At 44.1% G+C, this 15,785-nt stretch overlaps 1 protein-coding gene across 8 annotated transcripts in view; it reads right to left on the bottom strand.

The window, feature by feature from the left end:
* The window catches only part of LOC139583554 (sickle tail protein homolog), a 181,484-nt gene extending 169,532 nt beyond the window's left edge, over positions 1 to 11,952 (bottom strand). For 4 of the 8 annotated variants that reach the window (XM_071414759.1, XM_071414763.1, XM_071414764.1 and 1 more), the window contains exon 1: positions 10,556 to 11,951. In XM_071414759.1, the coding sequence (XP_071270860.1) occupies positions 10,556 to 10,895 (340 nt within the window). In that variant the 5' untranslated portion in view covers positions 10,896 to 11,951. Of the gene's footprint in view, positions 1 to 10,555 lie in introns of all 8 variants that reach the window. The other 4 variants (XM_071414758.1, XM_071414760.1, XM_071414769.1 and 1 more) reach the window with 3 other exon arrangements.
* Between the last annotated feature and the right edge of the window lie 3,833 nt (positions 11,953 to 15,785).

Genomic DNA, 15,785 nt, shown 5'->3' with positions numbered 1-15,785 from the left:
GGTGTGACATCATGAAGTATGTGTTTTTGTATTGTCTAGGGGGTTGTATGGTTTAGAGGGTTAAGGAGTATAGATGGTTTAGTGTTGTGTGTAGTTGTCTAGGAAAGTCTATGGTTGCCTGAATGGGTTCCCAATTAGAGACAGCTGGTTACTGTTGTCTCTGATTGGGAGCCATATTTAAGACAGCCATAGGCTTTAGCTGTTGTGGGTCATTGTATATGTCTTGTCTATGTTGAACGTTTGTTGCTTGTCTGTGCACTTACGTTATTTAGCTTCACGGTCGTTTGTTGTTTTTTGTTAGTTTGTGTATAGTGTTCGTTTTCGTGTTTTTTCTCTCTTCCAAAATAAAGAGATGTATTTTGCACACGCTGCGCCTTGGTCATCTCTCTCTCACGAAGACGATTGTGACAAGTCTGCTAACAAGACATTTGTGGAGTGGTTGAAAAACTAGTTTTAATGACTCTAACCTAAGTGTTGAAAAACAAGTTTTAATGACTCCAACCTAAGTGTATGTAAACTTCTGACTTCAACTGTATGTGCAGCTCAGTGGCAAGTAAAATTCTGTATTTCATATTACAGTAAGTACTGTATAATGACGTGTGTGACATCATATTCCCCAGCACAAGGTGCATCTGTGTAATGATGATGCTATTTAATCAGCTTATTGATATGCCACACCTGTTAGGTGGATGAATTATCTTGGCAAAGGAGAAATGCTCACTAACAGGGATCATAACAAATGTGTGCACCAAATTTGAGAGAAATAAGCGTTTTGTGCATATTTCAGCTCATGAACCATGGGACCAACACTTTACATGTTGCCTTTCTAGTTTTGTTCAGTATAATGCACTGCCTCAAGCTAGAGCTTGAATGAATAAGTCCCACTAGACCAAACAAAGTATCCCACCCAGTCTCTCTGAAACACTCACACACTTCTTGCTCAGTGACCTGATTCTAGTCTGTTTGGATTGAAGGATGACACATAGGCGTCCGGTCATTAGCGAACAACAGCGGAGCACGTCTCATAGAGTTAAAGCAGGGCATGATGATGATCTCACACCTACATTCTCAGACCCTTGGGCCAGCCAGGTACAGTTCTTCAGTCCACATGACTAAGGTAGACAGTGTGTTTTTTTTATTTTTAGTTAACTTAACTCAGTTATAATGACAGCCTACCAAGAGGCCAAAGGCCTCCTGCGGGGACGGGGGCTGTGGTTAAAAAAAAAAATGTCGGACAAAACACACGTCACGACAATAGAGACACCACAACACTACATAGAGAGAGACCTAAGACAACAACACAGTATGGTAGCAACACATGACAACCTAGCATGGCAGCAACACATGACAACACAGCATGGTAGCAACACAACTTGACAACAACACAGTAGCGACACAACATGGCACAACAGGTGACTGCCAACTGATGGATCTACAAATCACCTACAAATCCCCTTGCATCAAAACTAACTACACATTCTTATTTGTAGATCCATTAGTCACAACTTACCGACAATGCATCACATATTTGATTCTCTCAAACATTGCAGGTTGTCAACCTGGAAGCCATTTTCCCTGCTGCCATGGCGACCATGCAACCTCTTCTTCCCATAATCCACCATAAATGGAGGTCTTTGACTTCTAAAATTGGCTGAGTTTGTCTGACTGAGATGATTCATGTCTGGTGTCTATCTTTTTTTTCCTTCCTGTGCCAAAGTCTGACAATTATCTCAATCCTTTAGCACAGGCTTTTTTCATAACCTTCTTCGCATCCCAAATAGCACCCTATTCCCTATGTAGTTGCACTACTTTTGACCAGGATCAATAGGGCTCTGGTCAAAAGAAGTGCACTTTATAGGGAATAAGGTGCCATTTGGAACACACAGCAATATATAACAATTGTTTTTCTCTCTGCATTATTGGGAAGTGCTCGTAAGCATTTCACAGCTAGTCTACAGCTGTCGTTTATGACGCATGTGACAAATACAATTTGATATGGTATTGTCTGTGACTCCCCTCCCCATGTAATTCTCCTTTGGCAGACCGCTGTGTATATATGTCCAAGCCACCGCTCAGTCAATGGAGCTAAGAAATTCTATATTTATACAAACTCTGAGGCAAATTAAATTTCAAAACCCAGTGTAGTGAGAAATGCGTAATGAAAGATGTGGACCACTAATGAAGAATCTTTGAGGGCTGTTTGATCTGGGCCAGTGTGTTACGATGGTCTGTAATAACACTTACAGTGTTGCCAAAGTTTGTCAAGGTCGCCAATAGATAAACCAGAGGGCTTTATGGGTAATGTTAGGCATTAATTAATCAAATCCTTTCTCGATTTTGAGGAAAGCGATCTTATCTCACGCTTAAAGAAAGTAATCCCAATTAGATTGAGCTTGTTTTAGCTCATTTAACCATAGTGCGTTTTCCACCCCAAATCAGAAAGCGTCAGTCGAGAACAAATGAACAAGGAACAGGTGTGGAATGGCTCAGCTTGTAAGGTTCAAGCCTGGAATAACCTGGTGCCAACTGTCATGGCACCATATTCTGTCACGCACGCTCCTGTGTCATCTGCCGGAAGTAATGTAACAAAATCTCGATCAGAAAAGTCTTTCACAGACCACTGAGAAAGTACACACACACACACACACACACACACACACACACACACACAGTCTCAAAGTGCATCCTTATTGTAATCTCTGATGATTCACAGGAAACTGAAGTGAGTACCCTCACATTCATGTCCAGACAAATCCACATACTAAACTCTGCTGTCCGTCTGCATGCCATACTGACACCACACAGGCACAACACAAGATGACTCCTTATACTGTTTAATGGCCTGGATGACTAAGGATAACTGGGGAACGTTGGGCTTTAGCTTTTCCCCCGTGCTGCTCGTGTCTCACCCGCCTTTACTTTACAAAATTACTGACAATACACTAGTACAGCTGAGAGAGAGAGAGAGAGAGAGAGAGAGAGAGAGAGAGAGAGAGAGAGAGAGAGAGAGAGAGAGAGAGAGAGAGAGAGAGAGAAAGAGAGAGAGAGAGAGAGAGAGAGAGAGAGAGAGAGAGAGAGAGAGAGAGGGAGAGAGAGAGAGAGAGAGAGAGAGAGAGAGAGAGAGAGAGAGAGAGAGAGAGAGAGAGAGAGAGAGAGAGAGAGGCTGTTTTGGCAATGTTAACATATGTTTCCAATGCCAATAAAGCCCTTAAATTGAATTGGTGAGATAAGAGCGCGTGGGTGCTTGGAGATAGACTAGCTGATGGTTGATAATGCAGCCTAGCAGTCTCTCTCGCTCTCTCGTTCTCTCTCTCTTCTCGCTCTCTTCTTATCGATGCGTGTCTCAGACGTACAGAGCCTTAAACCTGCCAGATGTGTCATTAAAGAGGCCAGCTTAGACCACTGGCCTCTGGCACACTCCATGGTCTCCTCTGATGACAAACTGATTTCCACAGCAGCCAAGACCGGAGGGGTGACAGGCAAGTGGGACCACAGTAGAAAGTGGACGCTGGGATTGAACCCCGGTCTCCAGTGGGGAGCAGTAAAAATATGATTGGTCAGGTGTGTTACTGTTACTGACCAGGTTACAGCAGCCAGTACATCAGCTGACATCTTTAAGGGCAAATCAGAGCTTTTATTTCAGCTTCAGTGGCTTACGTCAACACTGAAGACTTAACAGATGCTGGAAATGTCACCTGTCACACACGCTTATCATCCGGCCCCAGTCACGCAACATCATCGCTAGACCGACCTCAGTGCCTCGGCTGCAGCCATGGGCTGTGTCCCAAATGGCACCCTATTCCCTATACAATGCACTACTTTTGACCAGGGCACTATATAGGCGACGGGGTGCCATTGGGGACGCACATTGGTCATGGCCCATGCGTGGCCTTAGATGCCATAGCTTGACCTATTAAACCAGCACAAAATGGGACCTGAGCTTGATCTATGAACCTGTATCGGTAATCTCTGTTCATAAAGGTGAGGTGAAACACAAGGTTATGATGATAAATTAGCCTTATCCGAGCCAGAATGGCCCATAGGGCAGAAGGCTATTTCCTATTTTCCTATAAAGATTTAAATTAAGTGAAAAATAGGAGGTTACGGTGATGCCAGTGCGACTAGTTATTTGTTTAGAGAAAATTGCGGAATCATTGAAGTAACTTCCAAATAAAGACAGACAGATAGTGAATGAGGGCTCTCGACAAACAACAAAATCACCCAAAATAGCTCTACAAATTGAATATCTACAGTGTTTGTATGTGGAGCTGCCTCTAAGATTCAGGCCTCAGCAGGAAATGTGGAGAAAGTTCTGTTTTTGTCATCATCACTCCGACTCACATAGAGAAACATACAGCTGAGTCCTCCAAGCCTCCATCTGCCACAATACACAGATCATGTATTCTGTTTGAAAGTCTTTTGAGAGAGAGTGTATGTGTGTGGGGCGGTGGCGTGGCGCAAAGTAATTCTTCAGTTAAGAATAACAGTGGGTAGAAACTCTGTACATACTGCGGTGGAAATTTGAAAGTAAGGTATAGAAAGAAAGAGGGGGAAGCAAGAGAGAAAGATAGAGACAGAGAGAGAGAGAGAGACATAAAGAGAAAGAAAGACAGAGACAGATGAAGATACAGAGAAATATATAAGTAAAGAGAGAGAAAAAGACACAGAGAAGACATATGTGTGTGTGCGTGCATAGGAGGGGCAGGAGTCCTCCTGGCCAGTGGTCTGTTTGTGTGAAGAGGTTGGAGGGAGCACACAGAGCCACAGACTGGGAGACATCTGGTTTCCAGTACAGACCTGCCCCTCATAACCCACAACCTGACTTTTTACTGCAGGTAAGAACAACTGACGCACGCACGCACGCACGCACGCACGCACGCACGCACGCACGCACGCACGCACGCACGCACGCACGCACGCACGCACGCACGCACACACACACACACACACACACACACACACACACACACACACACACACACACACACACACACACACACACACACACACACACACACACACACACACACACACACACACACACACACACACACACACACACACGGCTCCAGACCTGCAGACTTCCCAGCATACCCTGCTCACATTCCTGACCTCCTTCTGTCACCCGAAAGTTTGACTCACGCCTACAGCTCACACCTCTCCTCCCACCGTCCTCCCCCCTGCCAAAACGCTGTCTGTCTCCCCTGTCTCTTCCCCTGTTTCCCCTCCCCCAACTGACTGTCTCTGAGTTAGACAAGAAACAGATAAGTCAGACCTGACACTAGGATGAATGGTATCCACATCGACGGGGCTGTAGTGGAGCGGGTCGAAAGCTTCAAGTTCCTCTGTGTCCACATCACTAAGGAATTAACATGGTCCACACCCACCAACACAGTCATGAAGAACGCACGACAACGCCTCTTCCCCTTCAGGAGGCTGAAAAGATTTGGCATGGGCCTGCAGATCCTCAAAAAGTTCAACAGCTGTACCATTGAGAGCATCTTGACTGTCTGCATCACCGCTTGGTATGGCAACTGCTTGGCATCCGACTGGAAGGCGCTACAGAGGGTAGCTTCCTGCCATCCAGGACCTCTATACCAGGCGGTGTCAGAGGAAGGTCCTAAAAACTGTCAGACTCTAGCCACCCAAGTCATAGACTTGCATGGCAAACGGTACTGATGCACCAAGCCTGGAACCCCGTGTATATAGCCAAGTGATCGTTACTCATTGTGTATTTATTCCTTGTGTAATTATCTTTCTATAATTGTTTTTCTGTCTGCATTATTGGGAAGGGCCAGTAAGTAAGCATTTCACTATTAGTGTACACCTGCTGTTTACAAAGCATGTGACAAAACATTTTATTTAACCCCCCCGAAACGTGTGTGTGTCTGTGTATGTGTGTGTGTGCGTGCGCGTGCGTGTGTGTGCATGCGTGTAGGCGCGTGTGTGTGTGTGTGTGTGTGTGTGTGTGTGTGTGTGTGTGTGTGTGTGTGTGTGTGTGTGTGTGTGTGTGTGTGTGTGTGTGTGTGTGTGCGTGCGTGCGTGCGTGCGTGCGTGCGTGTGTGTGTGTAATTGGCAGGGAACATCTTGATTGACAGAGGGGATAGATAGTTTAAAGGGATAGTTCGGGATTGTGGCAATGAAGCTCTTTATCTACTTCCCAAGAGTTATTATTAACTCAAGGATACCAATTTTTTGAGGTAGTTTCACGAGCCGCTGCTAACAGTTACCATAGACTTCCAGTCGTTGTGCTAATGCTAGTTAGCAATTGCACAAACGCCAGTTAGCAACTTATTTTCAAGCTGCACACAGAGACGTTAAAATGGTATCAACGAGTTCATCTGACTCTGGGGAAGTAGATAAAGGGCTTCATTGCCAAAATCCTGAAGTTTCCCTATAATGAAAACACATGTGTTTACTTGATACAAGATACCGGTACTCACCAAATACTTCAAGACAATGACACTACAAAACCAAGGGTAGGTTTAGGGTGCATTCCATATGACCCCTATTCCCCATATAGTGCACTACTTTGGACCAGGGCCAGGAAATAGTAGTGCACTATAAAGGGAATAGGCTGCCGTTTGGGACGAGGCCAACTCTCCTACTGTGTTTAATCTAAGCTAACTAGGGTGAGGGAATGTGATGATGGGGCCAAAAGTGAGTGATCAGGCCCCCTGCTCCCTTCCATCATCCGCACCACACGGAGATGGGATTGGAAAAAACAACGACGTGACGTGGGATCCAGTCACGTGATCAGGTGAGGAACGCCTTCGGCTCCGAGGCACGGAAGCAGAGCGCTGATAGGACGATCTAATGCTGGACCAGGGTTGTCAATCACAATACCAGTATCACAGTCCTACGATACTCAATTTTCCAAGGGCAACAAGGGAAAAACGAAGCAGTTTAAATGATTTTAAAAACCTGCTAAAATTGTGCGTTAGAAAAATAAACTAAAAAAATAAACTACAAAATAAACTTTTTCTGCTAAAGTTAGAAAAATAAACAAACGTGACAAAATGTGTTTCTATGTTTCCAACATTAAAAGACTGTTTTCCTCAAGACACAAGAAATGAAGTCTGCTTCATGTTTTGTTTGCTTATCATGATACTTCTGAGTATCAGAATACGGATATCACAACGACAACCCTATCGTGAACAATACACGACATAACACTAAAGTCTGACTGATGAACAGGACAGGAAGCGGAGCCCTGATAGGTAGATCTAATCCCACAACAAGCCGGTCTGACCGATACACACAAAACAAACAGATAACACACGGATCCCCTGTAGCCGACCACACACATGGCAAAACAAACCTGTAAACTGAGTAGCATGGGAGTAAGGAAATGGCTTGGTGGCTAACATGGGACTAGTGAAACTAGTCTACCACCCATATACTGTAACTACTACAATTACTATACTACTATTACACAGTGGTGTAAAGTACTTAAGTAAAAATACTTTAAAGTACTACTTAAGTAGTTTTTTGGGGTATCTGTACTTGACTTTAATATTTATATTTTTGCCAACTTTTTCTTTTACTATACTACATTCCTAAAAAAATATATATCATTTTTACTCCATACATTTTCCCTAACACCCAAAAGTGCTCATTACATTTTGACAAGTAAAATGTGCCAATTCACACACTTATCAAGAGAACATCCCTGGTCATCCCTACTGCCTCTGATCTGAAGGACTCACTAAACACAAATGCTTAGTTTGTAAATAATGTCAGAGTGTTGGAGTGTGCCCCTGGCTATCCGTCAATAAAAAAAACTAGAACATTGTGTCGCCTGGTTTGCTTAATATAAGAAATTTGAAATGGTTTATATTTTTACTTTCACTTTTGATACTTAAGTACATTTTAGCAATTCCATTTACTTTTGATACTTAAGTACATTTAAAACCAAATACTTTTAGACTTTTACTCAAATAGTATTTTACTGGGTGACCTCTCACTAAAGGCTTCAATCATACAAAAGTTATACTCAAATCCGAACTGGTTCTCTAGCAAATTAGTAAGAATGTCTATGTTCAAGAATGTCCTTTTTCCTTTTCCTTTATTCAGACCTCTCACTTTCAGTTACTTGAAAAGGAAATTGTCTCCCAAATGTCGCTATTTTAAAACAAGCTACAGAAAGTTAGTTGCAATTTCATAATTTTTTTAACTAGGCAAGTCAGTTTAGAACAAATTCTTATTTACAATGACGGCCTACCCCAGCCAAACCCTAATGACACTGGGCCAATTGTGCACTGCCCTATGGGACTCCAAATCATGGCCAGTTGTGACACAGCCTGGAAATGAACCAGGGTCTGTAGTGAAGACTCTAGTACTGAGATGCAGCGCCTTAGAACACTGCGCCACTCGGGAGCCCCATAAAATACTGAACAAATAATACAGCAAATATTGTGGTTAAACTCAAATGCTCTTTCCAAAATTACAACCAACTAATTGCATCATTACCGCAAAAATGGAAGAGGAACGTGGAAGGGGGGAAAAGTAAGGAACTTGACTGTCGGCCATTTTGAGCCTGCTATCGAACCCACAAATGCTGATGCTCCAGATACTCAACTAGTCTAAAGAAGGCCAGTTTTATTGTTTCTGTAATCAGAACAACAGTTTTCAGCTGTGCTAACATAATTGCAAAAGGGTTTTCTAATGGTCAATTAGCCTTTTAAAATGATAAACTTGGATTAGTTTACACAACGTGCCATTGGAACACAGGAGTGATGGTTGCTGATAATGGGCCTCTGTACGCCTATGTAGATATTCATATTTTTTTTAAATCGTCCATTTCCAGATACAATAGTCATTTACAACATTAACATTGTCTACACTGTATTTCTGATCAATTTGATGTTATTTTAATGACAAAAAATTAGCTTTTCTTTCAAAAACAAGGACATATATAAGTGACCCAAATCTTTTGAACGGTAGTGTGTATATATAAGTGACCCGTTTCAGGAAACTAGCCGTATGTCGCGGGTCACTACTTCACATGAGAGCCGTTTGAACGTAATCCTTTATTTAAACAAAATGCGTTTTTTGGGCAGAAATGCCTTCTGGAACATGTGAACTTTCATGTGCCTTAATAACAAACTTGCATGCCATCTGTAAATATGAATACATCGTTAAATTATGATCCTAGTTGATTAAGCCACAGACAAAGTGAGCAACCTTCCCGCTAGCCATGATTGGCTGAGATAATGCGTAGGCTGGACATGCCGAGAGATGAATTTGGATTGGTCTGCCATATAGCGCGTTTCTGTCTATTTGAGCTGGTTAGTATGTGTAGGTAATCCTGTCTAACGCGGCTTTAAAAAAAATATATTGCTTAGTAGAACTGCATAAGTGTTGCTCTCCATTTTCTGGAGGACCGAGTTTTAAAATCAGTGGAATTGGAGTATGATAGCTAAGGAGACGGAGAACCATGGCAACCATGGTATCCGTGACAGGGAGAAGCGGCCAACCATGATGTATACGGGTAAAATAGTCTAGACGCCACTATGCAAGTAGCCATTTCAATAGAATGTCACTGCGACAACTGTTGATAGACATAGCTGGTAAATTCGCTTTGGCCATCTACTCCAATTTCAGACCACGGGTAAGATAGTCCAGCTAGCTACATTTTCAGATGTTACACGTTTCTAATTTTGACAAAATATTTTCATTTCAAGTTAAAGTGTACTGTTAGCTAGCTAGCTATTTCAGACCACGGGTAAGATAGTCCAGCTAGCTACATTTTCAGATGTTACACGTTTCTAATTTTGACAAAATATTTTCATTTCAATTAAAGTGTACTGTTAGCTAGCTAGCTAACGTTAGCTGGCTGGCTCGCTAGCTAACATTACGTGTATTATTCGTATCTCGGAGCCATTTGCTTTGCTTGTTATAGCCTAATGTTAGCTAGCTCACATTGAACCTGGTTGGTTAGCTACCTGCATATTCATGCAGGGTAGTAACGTCATGAGTTGTGATTATGGTAAAAAAATTGCACGCTAGCTAGCTACATGTCTCAACAAAAGACTCCACTATGCAAGTGTCCATTTTAATAGAATGTCACTGCGACAACTGTTAGGTAGCTTGGATGCTTGACTGCTGTTGTCAGGACAGAACCCTCGGATCAACCCTTAAAGAGATTGGTGGAGCTAAAGTTTAAGAAGGTGTGAACAATGCTGAATGGGTGTAGACAAAGAAGAGCTCTCCAGTAGCTACCAAAAATATTTTTCTCAAAAGTGAATTTACAAGTTTATCAACTTTCAAAGCAGAATTACTTTCCCATTGTTCCTCAAATGCAGTGTATGATATACCATTTTGTAGCTCTGAGTCTCGGCTTTTATCCAATGTAAATAACACAATTTCAAATGTTGCTACATAAGACCGAATCAAGGCGGTCGGTGACATATTTGCAAAAAACATATATGGGGGATTGGAAGTGATGCAGACATTTGCCTTGATGGAAGCTACAATCTATCTGAGATGCTCATAAACACATGGCCACCGGTGTCACAGATGAAAAGCAACATGACTGTAGTCCAGTACTTACTGTGCATAGAGCCCTGTGGAAGGGCTGAGGCTTTAGGTGGGCTGATTCTGCTCTTGGGTTGGGCCACCATGTCCATAGTCTGTGCCTGGCTTTGGAACTGGGTCTGAGTCTGACACTGCATCTGGGGCTGCTGTTTGTCCGCCTGTTGCAGTGCAGGTGGGGCGGCTGCAGCCAGGGCCCTCTGCTTGGTCAGGGTCCCGTCGCTGCCGGCCCTCATCAGCTTCTCCCCTACACTCACCACCCGGGCTCGGGCCCCACCAGGAGCCTCCTTACGGGAGGACGACAGCTTGGAGCCCGCCCCGGCGGAGGATGGTCGAGCCAGCCGTGAAGCTTTAGACATCCTGCTGGAAGTCAGTGGAAGGCTGCCTGTCTGGGACTCTCGGTCTATCTGTCTCTCTTAGATTCTGTTCGTGCCAGGTCCGTGGTAAACAGTAGAGTATTCCAGCTTCTCGGTGTGTGTGTGTCTCCCACTGGGCTCTGCGAGTCCTGACTGGAGCAGGTAGGCTGGATTGGGCAGCCAGAGGGAGGAGGGTACATTTGGGACGGCAGAAGGGGAGAAGGAGGAGAGAGAGAGAGGGGGGCGGGAAAAGTTAACAGCTCCCTGGAAGGTGTACTCTTCTCCTGACAGGGCCTCCTGGGCTTATCCTCCAAAGCAAACAGAGCTGTGTGTGTGTGTGTGTGTGTGTGTGTGTGTGTGTGTGTGTGTGTGTGTGTGTGTGTGTGTGTGTGTGTGTGTGTGTGTGTGTGTGTGTGTGTGTGTGTGTGTGTGTGTGTGTGTGTGTGTGTGTGTTTGTGTGTGTGTGCTCAAACCTGTGGCTCGGCAGAAGGTGCCGGGCCAAATGCATATATAAACAGCCAGTTCCTTAATGTCAGCGCATTCCAGCTCTATAACCCACTGTTTCCCTCTCTATCCCCCGCTCTCACACTCTTCTCATCCCCTCCTCCTTTTCTTTAATCTACTGTATTCCCTCTCTCATTGACTCTCTGTCATATACAGACAGTCCTGTACTCCCTCTCTCATTGACTCTCTGTCATATACAGACAGTCCTGTAGTCCCTCTCTCATTGACTCTGTCATATACAGACAGTCCTGTACGCCCTCTCTCATTGACTCTCTGTCATATGCAAACAATTCCGTACTCCCGTTTTCTCTGCTCTTCTCTTCCTTTTCGGTTTCCTCTTCTTTGCTCTTCCACTGCTTTGCTGCTGCTCAGTGTGGAACTGTTGCAGTGCTCTGGCGAGCACAGACAAAACACGAGAGAGAGCGAGAGTGAGTGAGTGAGTGAGTTAGAGAAAAAAAAGAGCATGAGAGAGAGAGTGGGAGGGAGAGAGAGAGAGAGCGGATGATTTGTGATCCCTCCTCCTCAGGTGCAGCTGCTGAAGCCGTTCCAGATGCTTCATGTCACCGCTCAGCTGCCCAACACACACAGCCACTCGCATTCCTGCTCACCGCTCCATCGACGGATTCACTTCAAACTCCCAATCCTCTCTCTCCCTATCACTCTTCCTCTCTCTCTCCTTCCCTCATTCACACTGTCTCCTCATGCGCGTGAAAAGATCTTGTCCTGATACTGGAAGCAGCCGGAAGTAACAAACACACACATTCTCTCACACACACACACACACACACACACACACACACACACACACACACACACACACACACACACACACACACACACACACACACACACACACACACACACACACACACCACACACACCCCTTCACCGGAAGCATTTACAGAGAATTAAAGAGCACAGAGGAAAGAAGGATTACTGTAGAACGCAGCATGCTTCTCTGCACAGTGAGTGTGTGTGTGTGTGTGTGTGGCCCTGATTGGCTGCTACACTGAGCTTTAGATGAAAGAAAGAGAAAGAGAGAGAGAGAGAGATAAAGAGACAGAGATAAAGAGAGAGAGAGCAAAATAGTGAACACAGTGCAGCTTGAAGGTGAGAGAAAAATGGATAAAGACGAAAGTTCATTTGAGGATCAGAGAGCTACAGAGGGGCATTCTCCCTCTCTCCTCTGAGCCTAAACAGAATGTTCTGTACAACTGTACACACAGCTCATCCTCACACTCAGCACATCCTCCTCTCCTGAGGTAAGATAGGCTGCGTCCCAAATGACACCCTATTCCCTATATAGTGTACTTCTTTCGAGCAAGGTCCATAAAGCTCTGGTCAAAATTAGTGCACTATATACACTCTTAGAAAAAAAAGAGTTACAAAACGGTTCTTTGGCTGTCCCCATGGAGAACCCTTTTTTGGTTCCAGGTAAAACCCTTTTTGGTTCCATGTAGAACCCTTTCTACAGAGGATTCAAAGGGTTCTCCTATGGGGACAGCCGATGAACCCTTTAAGGTTCTAGATAGCACCTTTTTTTCTAAGAATGCAGGGAATAGCGTGCGATTTGGGACAGGACCATAACAGTCATCTCAGACTTCAATATGGGTATGAAACAAAGATGCTGACAGACCCGAGGTCAGGTTGTCCTCATTCCAAAGACAGTATCTCCAAAAGAAAGAACAAAAGAACTGATCTGGAGCAGTAAAACAAAGACTAAATTAACCATGGATGTGGCAAATGACAGACAGTAACAGAATCCCAGAGGGAGATTTTATTTTTTTAAGGGTTAACAGTGAGGCTGATCATTTTCAGGCAGTTCACACACATACGGTGTGACTCACATATGACTACGAACCCGAGGTCATGCCACAATACGTGTATTAGCTGGTGACATACAACACTGTTTACAGGCTACAGAGTCTACCCACCATAGATGTATTATGATACATGTGCTCAGTTTCATTATGTGGCGTGTTGGCTGGCATGTGAAGTAGAAGCATGTTAACTATGTACAGTATGCACTGTGTTCAGTGTGCTGAGAGATTTAACACCACTCAGAGGATTATGGTTAGCGCAGGATCAACAAACTATTAGATAAGTAAAGAGCAGCCAGGCAAGCCAATGGACTATAGCACAGGAGAGGGGAGGACCACCACACTGTTCAAAAAGAATAATAATAACTTAACCAATTGCTTAATCAGTGTTATTCTGTGAGTAGGGTGGAATTCAGCAGGACAAGAAATTGAGCTAATGTGTGAAAGTTTGTTGACTCAGACTTTGCTCATAGTGAGCTGAATGCATAGAAACATGGTTTTGCCTCCAGCATTTTAAGCCTATCCCAAACCTTAACCCTTTCATTAACCATTTGGAGTTAATGTCTAACCTTAACCATTTGGAGTTAATGCCTAACCTTAACCTTTATCACTTCAAAACTTGAGTCGAATTACAAATGAATGTTTGCCTTTGGAGCTCCCGAGCAGCACAGCGGGTCTAAGAAACTGCATCTCAGTGCAAGAGGCATCACTACATTCCCTGGTTTGAATCCAGGCTGTATCACATCAAATCAAATCAAATTTTATTTGTCACATACACATGGTTAGCAGATGTTAATGCGAGTGTAGCGAAATGCTTGTGCTTCTAGTTCCGACAATGCAGTAATATCTAACAAGTAATCTAACCTAACAATTCCACAACAACTACCTTATACACACAAGGGTAAAGGAATGAAGAATATGTACATAAAAATACATGAGTGAGTGGTGGTACAGAACGGCATAGGCAAGATGCAGTAGATGGTATAGAGTACAGTATATACATATGAGATGAGTAATGTAGGGTATGTAAACATAAAGTGGCATAGTTTAAAGTGGCTAGTGATACATTTTTTTCATACATTTATACATTGTTAAAGTGGCTGGAGTTGAGTCAGTATGTTGGCAGCAGCCACTCAATGTTAGTGGTGGCTGTTTAACAGTCTGATGGCCTTGAGATAGAAGATGTTTTTCAGTCTCTCAGTCCCTGCTTTGATGCACCTGTACTGACCTCGCCTTCTGGATGATAGCGGGGTGAACAGGCAGTGGCTCGGGTGGTTGTTGTCCTTGATGATCTTTATGGCCTTCCTGTGACATTGTGTGGTGTAGGTGTCCTGGAGGGCAGGTAGTTTGCCCCAGGGTGATGCGTTGTGCAGACCTCACTACCCTCTGGAGAGCCTTACGGTTGTGGGCGGAGCAGTTGCCATACCAGGCGGTGAAACAGCCCGACAGGATGCTCTCGATTGTGCATCTGTAAAAGTTTGTGAGTCCTTTTGATGACAAGCCAAATTTCTTCAGCCTCCTGAGGTTGAAGAGGCGCTGCTCCGCCTTCTTCACCACGCTGTCTGTGTGGGTGGACCAATTCAGTTTGTCTGTGATGTGTACGCCGAGGAACTTAAAACGTACTACCCTCTCCACTACTGTCCCATCGATGTGGATAGGGGGGTGCTCCCTCTGCTGTTTCCTGAAGTCCACGATCATCTCCTATGTTTTGTTGACGTTGAGTGTGAGGTTATTTTCCTGACACCACACTCCGAGGGCCCTCACCTCCTCCCTGTAGGCCGTCTCGTCGTTGTTGGTAATCAAGCCTACCACTGTAGTGTCGTCTGCAAACTTGATGATTGAGTTGGAGGTCGTGCATGGCCACGCAGTCGTGGGTGAACAGGAAGTGTAGGCAGTCCATCCCTGTCCACAATGCCCTAGCAAAACCAAAACCTACAGTACTTGAAGGTAACAATGCTCACTTTTGCCCCTAGTGGCAGGTTTCCACGTCATCTCCCGACGTCCTCAGACATGGATGGACGTCGAATACTGACTTGTCTCGCAGGTGACCTGGTTGCAGCTATATGTTGAGCAAACTCACAGTCCTATTGCAGTTGATTTCCATGGGGTGGGAAAACCTGATGGTTGGTTTACTGGTAAAAACGAAGACTGTGTGGAACATAATGGAAATCAATCAATAATATGCTTGTATAATGCAATACTGTTACAGAAATGTTTATAAAAATATTGGAGGAGATGCGCACACACACACGCACACACACGCACGCACTCACACACACGCACGCACGCACTCACACATACACACGCACACATACACACACGCACACACACATACACATACACACACGCACAGATGCGACAAGTATTCAGTCGAAATGCGATTTGTAATAACAGTGCCCCTGTGACAAAAATGTTGGACCCCCTTGTGGCCCCCCTAAATGTGGAGTATGATATAATTTTTACATAACTCATTTTTGCTATCATTATTTTTTTACATCCGTTATTAGACAGTGGCAACGATGATGATTATGAACATGGTCTTTTGCCTGCTAATGCCTGCAATGCAGTG

The sequence above is a fragment of the Salvelinus alpinus genome, chromosome 8 (genome assembly GCF_045679555.1).
Source record: "Salvelinus alpinus chromosome 8, SLU_Salpinus.1, whole genome shotgun sequence".
In the NCBI taxonomy this organism is placed as follows: Eukaryota; Metazoa; Chordata; class Actinopteri; order Salmoniformes; family Salmonidae; genus Salvelinus; species Salvelinus alpinus.
This window is presented reverse-complemented; position numbering and strand designations above follow the sequence as displayed.